General features: G+C 41.6%; 1 protein-coding gene across 1 annotated transcript in view; it reads left to right on the plus strand.

Moving 5' to 3' along the window:
- Window positions 1–20499, plus strand: part of LOC132882162 (sialoadhesin-like) — a 216871-nt gene extending 196372 nt beyond the window's left edge. The window contains exons 11-16 of the mRNA XM_060915433.1: window positions 8539–8652; window positions 9019–9111; window positions 9290–9340; window positions 13099–13188; window positions 17151–17206; window positions 17645–20499. Coding sequence (XP_060771416.1) covers window positions 8539–8652; window positions 9019–9111; window positions 9290–9340; window positions 13099–13188; window positions 17151–17206; window positions 17645–17647 — 407 coding nt within the window. The 3' untranslated portion in view covers window positions 17648–20499. The remainder of the gene's footprint in view (window positions 1–8538; window positions 8653–9018; window positions 9112–9289; window positions 9341–13098; window positions 13189–17150; window positions 17207–17644) is intronic.
- Window positions 20500–21017: the final 518 nt, after the last annotated feature.

A 21017-nucleotide genomic window follows, 5' to 3' on the forward strand; every position in this document is an offset into this window, starting at 1 on the left:
AATATTGCGGAGGTGAAAGAAAGCATTCTTAGTAATTAGTTTAAGATGGGGTTCAAACGTAAGGGTGGAGTCAAAGATAACTCCAAGGTTTTTTATAACTTGGGAAGGATGAATAGACACACCATCTACATCAATAGTAAAACTGGAGAAATTCTGAACCTGTCTTTCGGTACCTACTAATAGAACCTCCGTTTTGCCAGCATTAAGTATAAGGCAGTTCTTATACAGCCATTGCTTAAGGTCAGTGATGCAAGACCTTAGTAGCTGAACAGAGGCTATGGAAGGGGTGATAGTGATGTAGATTTGAATATCATCAGCATAACAATGAAAGTTAAGGCCATGATTACGAATAATCTGGCCTATAGGAGAAACACATAATATAAAAAGAAGGGGACCAAGGACAGAACCCTGAGGCACACCTTGAGCAACAGTAGCAGTGGATGATTTATGAACACCAATAGAAATAAACTGTTGCCTCATAGTGAAACGGGGACGCAGTAAAGTAAAAAGATACGGTGTTATTTTCACATGCCTCACAACCAGAGCAGTTCATTTAGAAATAGCCAAGTCACTTGACACTGACTCATGTATCAATGCAGTCCGTAGGTTTGTGAGCAGAAGAGGTCAGGTGCAACAGAATAAGGTCAGACAATGGAAGCAACCTGATTTCAGCTGACCGTGAACTTAAGACCGCCATAAAAGAATGGAACAAAAGTCACCAACTTCACGTCGCTCTACAGCAGAAGGGCATAGAATGGATTTATAACCCACCTGCCGCCTCACACTATGGAGGGGTCTGGGAAAGGTTAATAAAACAGGTGAAACAAACACTTCTAGCCTTGACCAAAGATCAAACACTAGATGATGAATCCCTTCACACATTCCTTTGTGAAGTAGAAGCCATCCTTAATAGTCGTCCACTTACCACCGTCTCAGACAGTCATAATGGCCTTGAACCTTTAACACCAAACCACCTCTTACTTCTCAAAAGGTCAACCCACACTATCTCCTGGTGTGTTTCAGAAATCAGATACCTACAGTAAACGCAGATGGAAACAAGTACAATACTTGTCAGATATATTCTGGAAACGATGGGTTAGGGAATATCTTCCTACCTTACAAGAAAGGCAGAAATGGTTGAAAAAGAAACACAATTACATGTGTGGTGATGTGTTAGTTGCTGACCCTATTGCCCCTAGGGCATCTTGGATGTTGGGGAGGGTTATTGACACAAAGAAAGATTCAAAGGGGGTGGTACATAGCGTGACCCTGAAAACAAAAACAAATGTCATTGAAAGACCTATCACAAAGATTTGTTTGTTGTTTGAGAATGACATGTAAACATGAATAATGTGACATGTGAATAACATGAATGAATGCAAAAATGATTGACCAAGTACTTGGAATCATTGTATGGACTGACATGTATATTAGGCCGTAAGGTGAACCCCGTTTTCGTTTCATCTCGCTCTGACGTCTCCGAACTACGAAATATTTATTTTAAAATTAAGAATGAGTACTAGAAAGTGTGGCGAAAAAAGTTCTCACCTTATAATCCTGTCAATTCCTCGCACCGAGCGATCGCGTGGCGGACTATTTTCCTCTAAAAATGACGTGTCGGGACATCACGTGACCGGTCTGGACCAATCGCGTTGCCGATTTTTGACCACAGATCAGCTGACAACTTGAGTAATTACAGTCACATTAGTAGAAAGTCTCAAACACCCTCCAAAGTGGGTGAAATGTCTTTTAAGTCCTAAATAGTGCTTTAAATACATCACTAAGACAATATTGCATATATGTGGTATATTGAAGTGTTTATATTATTATTAGAATAAAAATAATTTTTATTATCACCATTATTATAGTACAAAATATGGTGTAATGGTCTATGACTAGGACCATTCATGTATTCATTCTCTTAGGTTATTAACTATAAAGTACTGATCAACCATAAAACAATTTGCTTGAAAAACAGACCTACAATGTTACACAGGCAGTAATGGAATAGAGTATTGACTCGTCATTGTGGGCTATACACACCATGGATTAGCCATATGGCATATATAATATATAGGCAATGCGTGTGATTTCAGATCAAGATTTAAGAAATTGTGCAGGAAGGAGAAGAGTCCATAGGAATAATAATACACAATAATAATAATACAACCTATATATAATATTGCAGTTCTATTACTCAGTTCAGAGGCACAATGGCAGGGATTCAAGTATTCACTACCTATGCAGCGGCACAGTAGAGGTAGGTAAACGCACTAGGCAGCACTATGCACCTGCAGCAGCGGCAACAAAGAAGATGCAAGACTTAGTCATCATACATCACACAACAGAACTATGTGGCAAATTGCAAACTTTAATAGAAAATGTAAACAACAAAACAGTGATATATACACATTACAAATGCAAATTTATATATACACTATATATATATATATATATATATATATATATATATATATATATATATATATATATAAAAAGTCCTGTGGCACGGTGCAAAAAGGCAGGGGTCAGCATCCAGGCAATGACCTAGGTGTCAGTGACAGAGAAAGAGAGAGGGGGGGAAGACACACACACACACACACACAGTGCTGTGACTAATTGTCTTCACATTGAACAGTAGCAAGTAGCATTCTATGGTCATGTATGAGAAGTTAGTACATGGCTTACTTGTCCTTCTCTTGTCTAGCAGGCTCATTCAGAAATCTGGTGTACTGCTGGTAGCAGCTCTTGTGGTACTGCACCTCCAGAGCCACACAGTCTTTGTCCTTAATGTGTACCAGAATACTGTGGTCATCTTTAGTCTCAGCAGCAGTCTGCAACTTGCCTTGCCAGACAGAAAGACATGCTTATTACCACATAGGAATTTAAGTTTGCCAGTAGCATATTCACATAAAGGCACACATATGTTACATGCATACAAACATTGAAACATAACATCCATGCATGCAAACACACTTGCAGAGGGAGATAGCACTGTAGATAGTCATCAGTGATAGTGACCCTTTGTGTGTGTGGGGGCAGGGGGGTTGGTGGGTTGATCAGTGATTGTGACCCTTTGTGTGTGTGTGTGTGTGTGTGTGTGTGTGTGGGTGGGTTTGCTTACCTGCTGTTAAGGTCTCAGCTTTTGAAAGAGCTTCCTTTTGTCATTTGCCTCCCTTTAAGACGAATTTGAGGGTTTTTTTTTTTTTACATATAATGCAGGGCGGCACGGTGGTGTAGTGGTTAGCGCTGTCGCCTCACAGCAAGAAGATCCGGGTTCGAGCCCCGTGGCCGGCGAGGGCCTTTCTGTGTGGAGTTTGCATGTTCTCCCCGTGTCCGCGTGGGTTTCCTCCGGGTGCTCCGGTTTCCCCCACAGTCCAAAGACATGCAGGTTAGGTTAACTGGTGACTCTAAATTGACCGTAGGTGTGAATGGTTGTCTGTGTCTATGTGTCAGCCCTGTGATGACCTGGCGACTTGTCCAGGGTGTACCCCGCCTTTCGCCCGTAGTCAGCTGGGATAGGCTCCAGCTTGCCTGCGACCCTGTAGAACAGGATAAAGCGGCTACAGATAATGAGATGAGATGAGATGAGACATATAATGCACAGGGCAGGAAGGACGGGACCTGAGCTGGACATAGGCAGTGCTGACCTGGATCTAAGACTCTTAGTGCTGCCCGATGTTGAGGGGCCAGCTTCGGAGGGGGGGTATGTATTCCCGGTATGTATTCCACCGTTTGAAGGTAAATTCCTGGGTCACTCCGTGCTTCACAGAAGCTATATGCATATAGCACTGCTTACGTGCAAGAAGTTTTCTCCTTTTTGCCGTTATTTCCAAACTTTCCTCTCCTCCACTGCTGCTAGACGAGGCTGTGGCGGCTGCCATGTTGGTCTCTTGTTTACAAAATGGGGCTACGTCAGCAACCGTGAAACCTGTTCTGTAGCGAAATCTTATTCTGCGGTGCCAAAATATCATTCCGCGCCGATGACATTAGTTCGCTTTTTCAAGCCTTCGTGCGAAAAATTGACAGCATTACAAGGTGAGAACTTTTTGATGACATCATTTCATAATACATCCATTTTTAAGAATTGGATATTATGTAGTTCGGAGACGTCGGAGCGGAATCTTGTTTCTGAAAGACTTTTCGGGGTTCACCTTACGGCCTATATTGATGGCTTCAGTCTTCACAAGCGCACATGGACTGATCTATGGATCTATTCGTGCACACGAGTGTCGTATACATACACATGCAGAACATACACAATGGACTCGCTACCATGCCTCTTATGACACATGAACTGTGTTCAAATGCTTTACAAGAAGTACTCATGTATATGAGCTCTTGAAAGGACATTGCAGTCATGGACATTTGAAACGAATTTTTGTAAAAAAAAAAAAAAAGGGGGCACAAAAAAAAAGTGTTGTTGGAGAGAAACTGATGTTTGTTGTGCAATATGATGATTTGAGTTGATGAATTCTTCTGTGGTATGGCTCCATTAGTCCGGAAGCCAAAGGCCCAAATTTGGCTGAACCTGGCTTCGTCGGTTAAAGGTTTTTTTTTTGCTGTTTGTTGTTGTCCAAGGTCTACTCATTAAGATAAGAGAGGGTGCCCGGTGATATCCCTTGGGCAATTCCGGATATTGGCCCTTTATTGTTGGATGTGCTGCAGTCATAGCCTAAATTCTGACATTTTGACATTCTTCACTTTATGTTCACCAAAGTCTATATATCATACTTATTTTTGTGTTTGTTAACATAATAGGATGAGTTTAAGGCCTGGGGGTGGGGTTCCAGCCATGGTTGGGGGTGTGGCCATGCAATTGGGGGCGGGGCTTATACCAAAAAGCCCTTTATTACTCTATTACTTTGGTTGTTAATGCGAGCCTTAAATTATTAGGCATACACTCCATTGTCATCCTTGTGTTTACTTCTGCAGGGGCATATGAGGGACACAATTAGCTAATTCAAGCCAACTTGTGGAGCTATCTTGCTAACTCTGTCAATCACACTGCCCCCAAAAGATCACAGCACGCATAAGCTAAGCAGAGAAGCTATTTGACTGTAATCATGAAAGAGCAGTGACATGTACTCACTGCTCACCAGTGAACTAGACCCATAGTTTCACAACACTGGCTAGCACACCCAACTCTCACCTAGTAAATGCTAGTCACTGATTTTTTTTAAGCTAATACATTAAGCTAACAGATTGCTTATTTTAACGATATTGATTGTTGAAATAGTAATGTCCCTGGTTCCCTAGGAAAATTCAGGGCATTGTCCCCGATTATCATCTCAAAAGTCTGTTAACCTTACCCTCACCCCCACTCCAAACCACACTGCTTGTAGACTGAGAGTCATGTGCACTAGCCAGTCCACTGACTAGCACGACTTTTAAAACGTTGGGCAGTAAGGTTTCCTTAAGCTAATACATTAAGCTAATAGATTGCTTATTTTTACGATATTAACTGTTGAAATAGTAATGTTCCTGGTTCCCTAGTAAAATTCAGGGCATTGTCCCCGATTCACCCCCACTCCAAACCACACTGCTCTTCCACTGACTAGCACGACTTTTAAAATGTTGGGGAGTAAGGTTTACTTAACATTCTCCTCTGTACTAGCTGGCATCCAGTACATAAGCATATTTTTACAGACACTAAGCAATGGCAAAGGGTTTAGAGGTTTTTTTTTTTTCATCTGAACTCATAGTTCTTTCCTTAAATAGTTTGTGTTTTGTGTGTGTGTTTGCATACTGTATGTAATTATTTTACATAATTATTGCTCATTAGTGTGTGTGCATGTGTATGTGTGTGCGTGTGCATGCATGCATGCACGTACATGCTTTATGTACTGTAGTTCTTGTATCAAACTTGTTAATTTTGCAAATTTATGAAAGGGTCAATTACATGTTTGACTAATTTGAATGACAGTAAAGTGTGAATACTGTACAGCCAATTTGGTTAATTGAAAATCAGTATCTTTTGCTATTCTTGTGTGTGTGTGTGCGCATGCTGTATATGCCATTTTGCATGCTTGATATATTGCATACTGTAGTTTTACATAGTGGATCACTGGTGTGAGTGTATATGCATGCTGTATATAGTTCTATTGCATGCTGTATATAGTTCTTTTACATAGTGGATCACTGGTGTGAATGTATATGCATGCTGTATATATTTCTATTTCATGCTGTATATACAGTAGTTCTTTTACATAGTGGATCACTGGTGTGAGTGTATGCATGCTGTATATAGTTCTATTGCATGCTGTAGTTCTTTTACATAGTGGATCACTGGTGTGAGTGTATACATGCTGTATATAGTTCGTTTACATAGTGGATCATTGGTGTGAGTGTATGCATGCTGTCTCATCTCATCTCATCTCATTATCTCTAGCCGCTTTATCCTTCTACAGGGTCGCAGGCAAGCTGGAGCCTATCCCAGCTGACTACGGGCGAAAGGCGGGGTACACCCTGGACAAGTCGCCAGGTCATCACAGGGCTGACACATAGACACAGACAACCATTCACACTCACACCTACGGTCAATTTAGAGTCACCAGTTAACCTAACCTGCATGTCTTTGGACTGTGGGGGAAACCGGAGCACCCGGAGGAAACCCACGCGGACACGGGGAGAACATGCAAACTCCACACAGAAAGGCCCTCGCCGGCCACGGGGCTCGAACCCAGGACCTTCTTGCTGTGAGGCGACAGCGCTAACCACTACACCACCGTGCCGCCCCTTATGCATGCTGTATATAGTTCTTTTACATAGTTATTGGTCATTAGTGTGTGTGTGTGTGTGCATGCTGTATATAGTTCTTTTGCATGCTGTATAGTTCTTACATAGATATTGATCATTATTTTGTATTAACTGTAGAGTTTATGTAATACTTGTATAAAAATCGCTAATTTGGAAAAGTTATGAAAGGGTTAATTAATCCACATTTGATGTATTTGAATGACAAATATAGAGAAAAATGTGAATACCTATCAGATACAGCCAACTTGGTGCATTTAATATCAGTATTTACACTGATATTATTTTTTTTTGTATTTTCTTCCATTATTTGGGCATATAGGGCATTAAAGGGTTAATATATTAAATTGCCCAAGGGATATCACCGGGCACCCTCTTAAATCTTGAAGAGCTACCTCAAATCCATAAGATAAAGCAAAAAAAAAAACTTTAACCAAAAATTCCGGGTCCGACCCCATGGCTCCCGGACTACATGTTTTGTTTGTTGTTATTGTACCTTTGCCCGGTACCAGTAAGAGGGCCGGTATGTAGGAGCCATTTCTTTACTTTCTGTTTTACACCTGCTGGCCAAAAGGTAGAATACATGTTGGAACCATGGCTTGACCTTGAGTGGAGCCCGGTGCAGGAAGGGTGTAATTAACGCACCTGTGCTTAATTAGGAGCACAGGTTTAGACAAGGCACTTGCTGGAAATGGTGGACTGTGGAACGTAGAGACGCCAGCAGGCACAAAGGTTTTTAAACCAGAAAGAGCAAAAATAACAACTTGATGGTTAATGTTTGTTTTGGTTATTCAAGGACTTATTTGACTTTATGTTGATTTGTGACAACGTTTAATGAAGAATCGCCTTTATGTTATTGGAATAAATCGTCAGCTTTATTTAAAAACACCTACGGCGTCAAAGAACTGTCTTATAAGAAGACAGGACAGTCGGTCAAGATTTTTTTTTAGTTTTCGCCATCCCTAGTGTACAATGGGTAAATAAAATGATTATAATATTAACAACAACAATAGTTAGATAAAATGAGTGGTGAATGGCACTGATGGCAATAAAAAGACTGAGACAAGACTTAGACAACCTTTGTCGTCATTCAGTATGCAACAAGTGTACACCAAACGAGATTTCGTTGCAGTTTGGCTCAGCACAAAAATAAATATGAAGTGAATTAAATTAAATTATGCAGCAGCAAAAATATTAAAGTGCAACAGTATAAAGTGACCTGTGGAATTTGGAATGCTCAAGTTATAAATAGAAGTTTAGAGTTTGGGTTTGGAGTTCAGCAGTCTAGTGACCTGGGGGAAAAAGCTGTTACAGAACCTGGTGGTCCTGCACCTACTGTTGCAGAACCCCTTTCCAGAGGCCAGAGGGGAAAACAGTCCATCATGAGGGTGTGAGGGGTCACTGATGTTGTTTCTGGCTCGAGACATGCAACGCCTTGGTGCAATGTCCTGAATGGAGGGAAGAGAAGTCATGTGACTGAGGGACATCCTCTGACTCTACGCTGTTTATAGCAAAACCCAAAGCCCTCAAACCTCCAAGCTGAGTTGTATAGAGATGAATCAGTCCTCCAGACACAGACTACAGGAGAGATGATCATCCATAAGGTCTCAAAGTCAGATGAAAGTTTCTACCACTGTAAACACCCAGAGAGAGGAGAGTCACTGAAAAGCTGGGTCTCAGTTAGACGTGAGAAACCTTGGGTGAATTTGAGTCTAGTTTTAATAACACGGTTTAGTTGTAGAGTGTTTTAAAGCTTAAATTCTGCTCTCTTTCTCTCCTCAGTCCCAGGATTTAGATCCAGTGGTGGAACAGTAGGAGTGGCTGTGGGTTTGGGATTTTTGTTCATCGCGTTACTGATCTTAATGATCCTGCTGTGGTCCTACAAAAGAAAGAAAGGTCTGATAGCTAATTTAGTGATGATATAATCATAATTTCTCAAGAATAAAGAAAATGTGTCACATAATAGTTTGATTGTTTTTTTGCAAATTCTCAGTACTTAATGTGGGTGTGAGATCTGTCATACTGAACCTGGTTTAATAACAGAATCTAGGTTTTTGTTAAATCATTAAGTTTAGTTGTAAATATGACTTTACTACAGGTTGTGCAGTTCATACATGTAGTTTCACTCCTAACTCCCTATTGTTATTAGAATTATATCATACTCTCCCTGTTCATTACACTGTAAATCAGGGCTGTGTAAAATAAAGTGTTTCTGTTCCTATTTACACCCTGTTCAGATGAGGAATCTGTCTCTCTCTATAGAAAAGCAGCAGAAAACCAATCAGACATCAGATCAGAATCAGAGGCGGTCAGGAGCTGAAGAGACTCAGGCAGGATATACACCACTTCAGGCTGGTCAGACACTGTCTCAGTGACTGTTTATTTCTACATTTATTCACAGAAACTCACATCTTTCTTCGAAATCCATTGTAAAATTATAATCTCATAATAAAACATTTTATTTGTTTGAAATCTTGTTTTGTAATCTACAGTCACATTTATAACATTCACTTAATTGTTCTTTTTTCTGTAGGAAATGAACACATTTATGACACTGTGACTCAGGCAGATACGAGTGGAACAGGTACAGTGGTGCTTGAAAGTTTGTGAACCCTTTAGAATTTATATTGCTGCATAAATATGAGCTAAATCATCAGATTTTCACACAAGTCCTAAAAGTAGACAGAGAGAACCCAGTTAAACAAATGAGACAAATTTCACTTGGTCATTTCTTTATTGAGGAAAATGATCCAATATTACATATCTGAATGGCAAAAGTACAACCCCAATTCCAAAAAAAAAAGTTGGGACAAAGTACAAATTGTAAATAAAAATGGAATAAAATAATTTACAAATCTCAAAAACATATTGTATTTACAACAGAACAGAGACAGCCTATCAAATGTCGAAAGTGAGACATTTTGAAATTTCATGCCAAATATTGGCTCATTTGAAATTTCATGACAGCAACACATCTCAAAAAAGTTGGGACAGGGGCAATAAGAGGCTGGAAAAGTTAAAGGTACAAAAAAGGAACAGCTGGAGGACCAAATTGCAACTCATTAGGTCAATTGGCAATAGGTCATTAACATGACTGGGTATAAAAAGAGCATCTTGGAGTGGCAGAGGCTCTCAGAAGTAAAGATGGGAAGAGGATCACCAATCCCCTAATTCTGGGCCAACAAATAGTGGAGCAATATCAGAAAGGAGTTCAACAGTGTAAAATTGCAAAGAGTTTGAACATATCATCTACAGTGCATAATATCAAAAGATTCAGAGAATCTGGAAGAATCTCTGTGCGTAAGGGTCAAGGCCGGAAAACCATACTGGGTGCCTGTGATCTTCGGGCCCTTAGACGGCACTGCATCACATACAGACATGCTTCTGTATTGGAAATCACAAAATGGGCTCAGGAATATTTCCAGAGAACATTATCTGTGAACACAATTCACCGTGCCATCCGCCATTGCCAGCTAAAACTCTATAGTTCAAAGAAGCCGTATCTAAACATGATCCAGAAGCGCAGACGTCTTCTCTGGGCCAAGGCTCATTTAAAATGGACTGTGGAAAAGTGTTGTGGTCAAACGAATCAAAATTTGAAGTTCTTTATGGCAATCAGGGACGCCGTATCATTGGGACTAAAGAGGAGAAGGACGACCAAAGTTATCAGCGTTCAGTTCAGAAGCCTGCATCTCTGATGGTATGGGGTTGCATTAGTGCGTGTGGCATGGCCAGCTTACACATCTGGAAAGACACCATCAATGCTGAAAGGTATATCCAGATTCTACAGCAACATATGCTCCCATCCAGATGACGTCTCTTTCAGGGAAGACCTTGCATTTTCCAACGACAATGCCAAACCACATACTGCATCAATTACAGCATCACTGCTGCGTAGAAGGGTCCGGGAACTGAACTGGCCAGCCTGCAGTCCAGATTTTTCATCCATAGAAAACATTTGGCGCATCATATAATGGAAGATACGACAAAAAAGACCTAAGACAGTTGAGCAACTAGAATCCTACATTAGACAAGAATGGGTTAACATTCCTATCCCTAAACTTGAGCAACTTGTCTCCTCAGTCCCCAGACATTTACACACTGTTGTAAAGAGAAAAGGGGATGTCTCACAGTGGTAAACATGGCCTTGTCCCAACTTTGAGATGTGTTGTCATGAAATTAAAAAAAAAAAAAAAAAAATCACCTAATTTCTCTTTAAATGATACATTTTCTCAGTTTAAACATTTGGTATATGTCATCTATGTTCTACTCTGAATGAAATATGGAATTTTGAAACTTCCACATCATTTCATTCCATTTTTATTTACAATTTGTACTTTGTCCCAACTTTTTTGGAATCGGGGTTGTATGTGAACCTTTGCTTTCAGTATTTGGTGCGACCCTCTTGTGCAGCAATAACTGCAACTAAACGTTTCCGGTAACTGTTGATCAGTCCTGCACACCGGCTTGGAGGAATTTTAGCCAATTCCTCTGTACAGAACAGCTTCAGCTCTGGGATGTTGGTGGGGTTCCTCACATGAACTGCTCGCATCAGGTCCTTCCACAACATTTCGATTGGATTAAGGTCAAGACTTTGACCTGGCCATTCCAAAACATTAACTTTATTCTTCTTTAACCATTCTTTGGTAGAACGACTTGTGTGCTTAGGGTCATTGTCTTGCTGCATGACCCATCTTCTCTTGAGATTCAGTTCATGGACAGAGGTCCTGACATTTTCCTTTAGAATTCGCTGGTAAAATTCAGAATTCATTGTTCCATCAATGATGGCAAGCCGTCCTGGCCCAGATGCAGCAAAACAGGCCCAAACCATAATATTACCACCACCATGTTTCACAGATGGGATAAGGTTGTTATACTGGATTGCAGTGTTTTCCTTTCTCCAAACATAATGCTTCTCATTTAAACCAAAAAGTTCTATTTTGGTCTCATCCGTCCACAAAACATTTTTCCAATAACCTTCTGGCTTGTCCACATGATCTTTAGCAAACTGCAGATGAGCAGCAATGTTCTTTTTGGAGAGCAGTGGCTTTCTCCTTGCAACCCTGCCATGCACACCATTGTTGTTCAGTGTTCTCCTGATGGTGGACTCATGAACATTAGCCAATGTAAGAGACTTAAGTTGCTTAGAAGTTACTCTGGGGTCCTTTGTGACCTCGCCGACTATTACACACCTTGGTCTTGGAGTGATCTTTGTTGGGCGACCACTCCTGGGGAGGGTAACCATGGTCTTGAATTTCCTCCATTTGTACACAGTCTGTCTGACTGTGGATTGGTGGAGTCCAAACTCTTTAGAGATGGTTTTGTAACCTTTTCCAGCCTGATGAGCATCAACAACGCTTTTTCTGAGGTCCTCAGAAATCTCCTTTGTTTGTGCCATGATACACTTCCACAAATGTGTTGTGAAGATCAGACTTTGATAGATCCCTGTTCTTTAAATAAAACAGGGTGCCCACTCACACCTGATTGTCATACCATTGATTGAAAACACCTGACTCTAATTTCACCTTCAAATTAACTGCTAATCCTAGAGGTTCACATACTCTTGCTACTCACAGATATGTAATATTGGATCATTTTCCTCAATAAATAAATGACCAAGTATAATATTTTAATCTCATTTGTTTAACTGGGTTCTCTATCTACTTTTAGGACTTGTGTGAAAATCTGATTATGTTTGAGGTTATATTTATGCAGAAATATAGAAAATTCTAAAGGGTTCACAAACTTTCAAGCACCAATGCAGCTTTATTTCATATCAGACATTTCCTCTTACATTAGGTGACTTAACTGTAGATTAACTCGATACAGTAAAGTACAGAAGGGGCTTGTGATTAACACACTGCACTGTGTTCTGGTGAAGCTGCAACTGAGAGCAGCGAAGCCACTTACACAAAGGTCACAAAGAAAAAGAAGGCAAACAGGAACAATGGTAGAGTGCTGAGACATTTCATGCATTTGTTGAGAAACAAAGTCAGCAAATAACACCTGAAATTTTCAGCACATTCAATAATTTAATACATAAACGTATCAGGATCTGGGGTCTGTATTTTTCCTCCAGATCAGAAGAATCCATTCCATCACAGGCTCCATTAAAAAGCAGTGATGTGATCTACCGAGCACAAATCAAAGATATCGCACATTAAAAAGATGCCACAAACTGAATGATAAAGGAAACTAAGAGTTACTCTCTAAAAAAGCAGCTCATGTTCAGTGTAGATTTAGCCAGAGATGGATCATGACTTATGTTTCTGTTTATGAGTTATGAGTGATGTATTACACGGCTAAAGATCACTGGGATGGTTTTGTTCTCTGCTACTCCAGGTGCTGATGCTGAACAAGGTGCAGGTGTTGGTGATGTGACTTATGCTGAGATTGAACTAAAACAAACAAAAAAACTGAAGAAAGTAAAAGGTAGAGTGAAATGATAATGTATTTTGTATCATGGATCATCTGCACACTACTCTTGTTTCATGCCATGATGTGACGAACAAAACAGTCAGTGATGTGCTGTTACAGGGAAACATCAAGAACAGGATAGTGTGAAGTAGTGGATTTTCATTCCCTATAATAGCACATCCCTGAGGGTTTTATTCCCCCAGGGCCAGGCCAAGATTTTATGGGGCCCTAAGCAGATTTTGATTTGGGGCCCCCACCACCTCGGCACCGCTGATACTATTGACTATTGTTGATTGATCGTTCACATATCTACCATAAATCTAACACACCCATTTTCAATTTAATTAGTTGTACAGGTAGCTGCGTATTTTTTTTTAATCATACCAGTGTCAACCTGGCACGGTTTTACCCACCTCTGGGTTGAATTTTCAAAAGGTACCAATCTCACAAGAGTGGTCTGGTGTTCATGTGCACTTTAATATTGAAAGTGATACAGTACTAAGTGGCAGACTGAATGTGGTGGACTGAAAAGTAACAGAATAAACCAGCAGGACAGTGCACTTTTGGCTGCATTTTCAGTCGATGCTGAGGAGAGGATTGGAACCTAAATTTAATCTGACATCCGTTACAGTGCACATGTGCATGAACATGACACCAACTTTGACAGAGACAGTGAGAATTGATTAACCCAAAAGGCTTGGCTAGGCAGCCCGTTAACATAATATTGAATTATTTTATGATTACTATTGACATAATACTAATGCAGCTCAAACAATTAGAATATCGTGAAAAAGTTCATTTTTTATAATTGAATTCAAAAAGGTAAACTTTCATATCTATATTCATTACACAAAGTGAAATATTTCAAGCCTTTTTTTGTTTTAATTTTGATGATTATATTTCACTTTATTCATCCCACATCGGGGAAATTCATGTGTTACAGTAGCAAGAAAATGTCATACAGATAACAAATAAAACTGAAAAATTGGACAAATGAAAGATTAAATATAGAGGGCTATTTGCATTATCTACCGTGAAAAAGTATAGAAAAATTGCCTTATTGAGAGGCTTGGAAAAATTGCACATTACAGGTAGACTCTGTGTATAATATATACAAGTATGCATAAAAATTGTTTAAGGCCTACATTATTGCATCGATGAGAGATGGCAGAGGTAGTAGTGGTGAAGTAGTGCAAAAATAACGACAAACAGGTTATTGGTGCTACATTACAAGTTGTGGGTGTTATACAGTCTGACAGCAGCAGGTATGAATGGCCTGCGGTATCTCTCCTTCTTACACTGTGGGTGTAGCAGTCTACTACTAAAAGAGCTGCTTAAAGCCCCCACAGCCTCATGTAGGGGGTGAGAGGGGTTACCCATGATTGATGTCAGCTTGGCTAACATCCTCCTCTCACCCACCTCCTCAATGGAGTCCAGAGGACAGTCCAAGACTGAGCCTGCCCTTCTGACAAGTTTATTAAGTCTCTTCCTGTCCCTCTCTGAACTTCCACAGCCCCAGCAGACCACAGCATAGAAAAATCGCTGATGCCACCACAGAGTCATAAAAAGTCCTAAGCAGTGTCCTGCACACACCAAAAGACCTCAGTCTTCTCAACAGGTGGAGATGACTTTGGCCCTTCTTGTACAGGACATCTGTGTTGTTAGTCCAGTCCAGTTTGTTGTTGAGGTGAACACCCAGGTATTTGTACTCCTCCACGATCTCAATGTCCAAACCCTGGATGTTCACTGGTGCAATTTGAGGAGCAGTCCTTCTGAAATCGATCACCACCTCCTTTGTCTTGCTGGCGTTGATGCACAGGTGGTTCAGTTCGCACCAGGCGACAAAGTTGGTGATGACCTCTCTGTACTCCAGATTGTCCCCCTCTGACACACGCCCAACGATGGCTGTATCATCTGAGAACTTCTGGAGGTGGCAACTGTCTGTGTTGTAGCTGAAATCATATGTGTAAAGAGGAAAGGAGAGAGCACTGTACCCTGTGGAACCCCTGTACTGCAGACTACCACATCAGATACACAGTCGCGAAGCCTCACATACTGCGGTCTGTTAATGAGGTAGTCAATGATCCATGCAGCCAGGTGGCAGTTGACACCAGTTCCCTCCAGCTTCCCCCTAAGCAGTGATGGCTGGATTGTGTTGAAAGCACTGGAGAGGTCAAAGAACATGATTCTTGCAGTGCTCCCAGTGCCCTCCAGGTGCAACAGGTAAATGAAAGCGTCATCCACACCAATGCCCGGTCGATATGCGAACTGCAGGGGGTCCATCTCGCTGTTCACCAGGTGTCGGAGGTGGGAGAGAACAATCCTCTCCATGATCTTCATTAGGTGAGACATTAAAGCTACTGGCCGAAAGTGGTTGAGCTCCCTGGGGTGCGCAGTCTTGGGAACTGGAACGACACATGTTTTCCACAGAAGTGGAACTTTCTCCAGACTGAGGCTCAGGTTGAAAATGTACAGAAGAATCCCACAGAACTGATCTGCACAGTCCTTAAGCAGTCTGGAGTTGATACCATCAGGGCCAGCAGCTTTCCTCGTCTTGATCCTCCTCAGCTCTTTCAACACTTGATCAGCTGTTATGGAGAGACAAGGGGTGTAGCCGAGGTGTGACTCCTGTAGAGTGAGGTCGGGGGTGGAGTGTGTGGATTGGTCTGGCAGGGAGCAGAGGGGGGTGATGTGGTGTGAGGAGGGAGCTGTTGGTCTCATCTCATCTCATTATCTCTAGCCGCTTTATCCTTCTACAGGGTCACAGGCAAGCTGGAGCCTATCCTAGCTGACTACGGGCGAAAGGCGGGGTACACCCTGGACAAGTCGCCAGGTCATCACAGGGCTGACACATAGACACAGACAACCATTCACACTCACATTCACACCTACGGTCAATTTAGAGTGGAGCTGTTGGTGTCAGAGGTATTATGGGGGGGGTGGAGTGATATCACAGACAGGTCAGGACTATGGTGAGTGGGGGGAGGGTGGGGTGGCAGTTAAATCTGTTGAAAAAGAGATTCAACTCATTTGCCCAGTCCTGGTCCCCAGATACAGGGCCCCTCCCACTGTCCTTTGTGTGGCCAGAAATGGTTTTCAGGCCTCTCCATACCTCTCCGGTGTTGCTCCCCTTGAGGTGCTCCTCCAGCTTCCTCCTGTAGCTGTCCTTGCCTCTCCTTATCCCCCTCTTCAGCTCCCTCTGTACTCTCCTCCTTGTTGCCAGATTTAAAAACCCTCTTCTCGTTATTAGGGCTTTTAGTTCAGAGGTCACCCAGGGTTTATTGTTGGGAAAACACCGTACCTTCCTGACTGGCACAGTGTTTTCAACACAAATTAATGTAATCCGTGATGCAGGTTGTCAGGCGATCAATGTCATCCCAGTGAGGTTCACACAACACATCCCAGTGTGTGGTGTCAAAGCAGTCCCTCAGTGCCATACTGGTCTCCTCAGACCAGCTCCTTACATACCTCTTGGTGGGTGGTTGTTTATTCACCATAGGTATGTATGTAGGGGACAAGTGAACCAGATCGTGGTCAGAACGGCCCAGTGGGGGGAGGGGTGATGAGCTATATGCACCCTTGGTGTTCACATACATTAAATCCAAAGCCATTATGGCTTGCAGCTCATGAAAATCAGAAATCCAGTATCTCAAATTATTAGAATATTTCCTAAGATCAATCAAAATGATTTACAATACAGAAATGTCCAACTTCTGAAAAGTATGTTCATTTCTACACTCAATACTTGGTGGGGGCTCCTTTACCATGAATTACTGCATCAATGTGGCATGGCATGGAGGCGATCACTGCTAAGGTGTTACCAAAGCCATGGTTGCTTTTGACAGCAGCCTTCAGGTCATCTCTATTTTTGGGTCGGGTGTTTCTTGTCTTTTTTTTTCCCCCCACTTAAGCAGTTTAGATGAGCTGGAGTTTTATTCAGGAAATTAATCAAGGATTTGTTTCTTGTTCCCAACTAGAGAAAGCCAGTCTGGGTGATGATACTGTATACTCAGAGCTTCAACAGAACAGGAAGGTAAAACTCATGATATTTATAATGCCTAAAAGACAATCCAAACACCATGAGGTAAAAAATATGTTTAAAGGTGGGTGCTCATTGGGCAGAATTTGACCACAAGCAGTTATGAGGTGACAACAAAAATATTAAAATGTTCATGTTTCTCCTTGACCCTCCTATCCATGTCCACAAAAACCTGCCTCTCAGAATCTATGGTGACTGGAAGAGTTCATCCATGTTAGTTTGGTTGCTATCTAGGCAACTTTCCATCATCTCATTCTGCTTGGTCAGTCACATCATAGTTCACTATGACCTTACGAACAAGTCTCATAACTTACTACATTGTTGCTGTGGTCATTGCTTCAAACTGTTTAGTAGTTTGTACCACCATCGATGGCAATATCAGGAGAAATGTATTTCTAAAAATACTTATGCAAGCCCTTTCTCTCTCTGCAGTGAGCTGAGTCTGTGCACGCTGACGAAGTGACAGTCATCAAACAGATCATTGGAAAACTCAATTGTGTCTGTCTTCTGTTTCTTCCTAAAATGCTCAGCTGTTAGCTTTAAACTGCTGTTGTTATGGTCTAAGCTTGGATGATGCCAAACTTGCCGGCAATTTTGAGAACTTGCTCATATCAACCATGCTCTGATGAACCTGCAGAAGCCAAAACATCAGGCTCTTACTGGAGACATGTGTAAATAACAGAGGTTCAGGCCATGGATCAAGGCAGTCTGAAGAGTTTAATGCCCTAGCATCCCATCAATGGGCTTACTTGCTCTTATTAGGGTGAAATCCCAGGAGAGTGTGACTTGCCTAAGAAGCTTTACTGACCAAAGAGGTTCTTCATTCAGTTGCGATTTGTTTTCTGAGGCCCAACCCCAGGAAACCACAGAAGGTGGCTGAACAGATATTATTTGAGCAATTCATTACCCATCTTTTATGCTAAGTTTGTCATTGTATAGGTGCTTGTGCAGTATCTGGACTTCCAGTTGGGCCATGGAAAAGGGCAGCCTGCCTACAACTGGGGACCATTTTGCCCAACATGGTGTAATGGGATGACTGTTCAGTACAGCAGCACTAAAAAGGAATGTTTGACTGGATTTAACTGCACAGCTATGCAAAATGAAAGGCTAAACTAAATATGTCAAAGCTTCAATGAACAGAACCTTTTCTTGAACTACTAATGTCACCTTGATGTATAAAGACTCTCGTAACTTCTAGACTTAACTATTGCATACAGTATAAATAACTGGCTGTGGTGTTGTCTCTTTTAGAAAGCCTCAGCTAGTCCTTATGAGAAAAGAACAAAGTGAGCATATTATTCCATTCTTAATCTAGTTTGGCAAGATTTTAAATTCTACAATGACTACAAAGTTGTTTCACTTTGGCATACCTTCTTCAGAGACTCAGATTGTTGGCGCGCCCGTGTCCAAGACGCACTATTTAGAATAATGAACGCACTGTCAAGAGGGGCAGGGGCCAATATGGACGCGAGCATTTTATACCCTATTTGGAACGTTTCGTGGCGTATTACCAGTGTAGGAAATGGGTGCCCGCCCCACCGCCCGTCGCGGTCAGTTTGCAGCAAGGGCGGAATGAATTTATAAGTTGCCAGCCCCACGGGCGGTCCCTCTTTGAGGGGGTTCATTGTTCTCTCGATATTTCATCATATTGAAGGACTTTTCAAGACATTTTTCACTAGATTCTGTTGGTTTGTTTACTGACGTGGGTGCGGCCATATTGTTTTCGCTTAGAAATGAAACGAGCGCTCTGATTGGCTGTTGCTTCGGAGGTACAGCCAATCAGAGAGCTTGATACACACAGCTCAGTGAAATCCACCCCAAGTCACATCTATGTCTGTGACTTTGAAAACCAGCATCCTACCATGAGTTTTGTCAAAATATCACAGAAAATTGATTGTTAATTGTTCCAAATATCTGAAAATGTTGTATGACTATCTTGGGATAAAACCACCTGAACCAAAGACTTCTCAAAAACGAAAACAAACTGAAGAGAGAAAGAAAGCACAACAAAAATATGATAAAGATAAGAGAAGGAGAACTGTTGTGGGCAGTTGGAAGCAAGGAGTTTGACTGGCTGGTATCTGATGACAAACAAACTATCTACTGTAAGGTGTGTAGAGCTGCATATGGGCCCTTGTCTAAACGAAAAACCCCAGATAGACTTCGGAAATATGCCAATGGAGCTTTTGTCACTGGTTCTATCAATCTGAAGCATGATGGTTTGGCTGATCTCAAGCAACATAGGTCACATATACATTTAATATACATAAACACCAGTAATAAATCATAAAACTAAATTGAATATATGACATTACATGCATGATACAACATTACATGCATTGCCTCTTTTACAATCTTTCGAAAATTATGCGATATTACGGCAGATTATAGTTGAAATTGGGGCAGGCAACTTTTGAGCAGGGCAGACAACTTTTCAGAGTTGCCTGCCCTGTGGTCTGGCTGATATTTTCCATGAATTTCCTACACTGGTATTACTTGACTTCATGGTCTCAATATCGAAAATCTTGCACAAATATGCAACTTCCAACATAATTATCTGGATATTCAACAGATTTCAGCATCGGATGAATTTGTTTTGACCGCCGCCATATTGAATATACGTCGGACCCGTTCGTGTATTTACGCCGCCCCGTTTGTAGCGTCCCAAGCGAGTAAAACCTGATCCAAGTCTTTCGCTAGGTGGCGTCTTACAGTGTATGTACAAATATTTGAAAGAGACAAGAAAGCATGGATAAAAAAGAAAAATACATCTATTTTGTCATTCTTCAGCAGAGAGTACATTCACCTGAAAAACCTGATACCCCTGATACCCAAGGTAATTAGTCATACTAGATTTACAACTGTTGTATCATTAGTATCAGACATAATTAATTTTCAAACTTCATAGCCTGAATTTGAACCCAGGATTGAAGATTCAGCATCCCATCTGATTCTCTGAAATTAGAAGTAGAGATGATTAGAGACAAGCAGAATTAGACCGTCACAGCATGCAAAAAACAAACCCATTCTTGTGCTATAATTTACAAGGAGGAGATAATACTCATCTCATTATCTCTAGCCGCTTTATCCTTCTACAGGGTCGCAGGCAAGCTGGAGCCTATCCCAGCTGACTATGGGCGAAAGGCGGGGTACACCCTGGACAAGTCGCCAGGTCATCACAGGGCTGACACAAAGACACAGACAACCATTCACACTCACATTCACACCTACGGTCAATTTAGAGTCACCAGTTAACCTAACCTGCATGTCTTTGGACTGTGGGGGAAACCGGAGCACCCGGAGGAAACCCACGCGGACACGGGGAGAACATGCAAACTCCACACAGAAAGGCCCTCGCCGGCCCCGGGGCTCAAACCCAGGACCTTCTTGCTGTGAGGCGACAGCGCTAACCACTACACCACCGTGCCGCCGGAGATAATACTATTGATGTGATATATAGTGGCCTGTGGTTGAATTCCAAAATATTGCCACTGATTAAACAATATCTCAGTATATTTGGTTGAAGCATTGATTTTTGTCATCTACATTGCTTCATATGGCTTGTAATACCAAAAAAAAAAAACAGAATTGAGAAGAAAAAAAACAGCCCCTGGGCTGCCCCAGCTGTTCATTGAGCTCGCTTCACTCACTAGGTTCGCTTCAACTGAAGGATAATCACTGGGCCCCCCCATTGTAGAAATGGGCCCCTGTGGGCCCCTTGACCTGCAAAACAATCTGAGTCTCTGCTTCTTTGAAAAGCAGTATATTCCATCCCAGCAGGTTAATCTCAAGGGCTGCTTAGTTG

Source organism: Neoarius graeffei, chromosome 1 (assembly GCF_027579695.1).
Source record: "Neoarius graeffei isolate fNeoGra1 chromosome 1, fNeoGra1.pri, whole genome shotgun sequence".
Classification (NCBI taxonomy): Eukaryota; Metazoa; Chordata; class Actinopteri; order Siluriformes; family Ariidae; genus Neoarius; species Neoarius graeffei.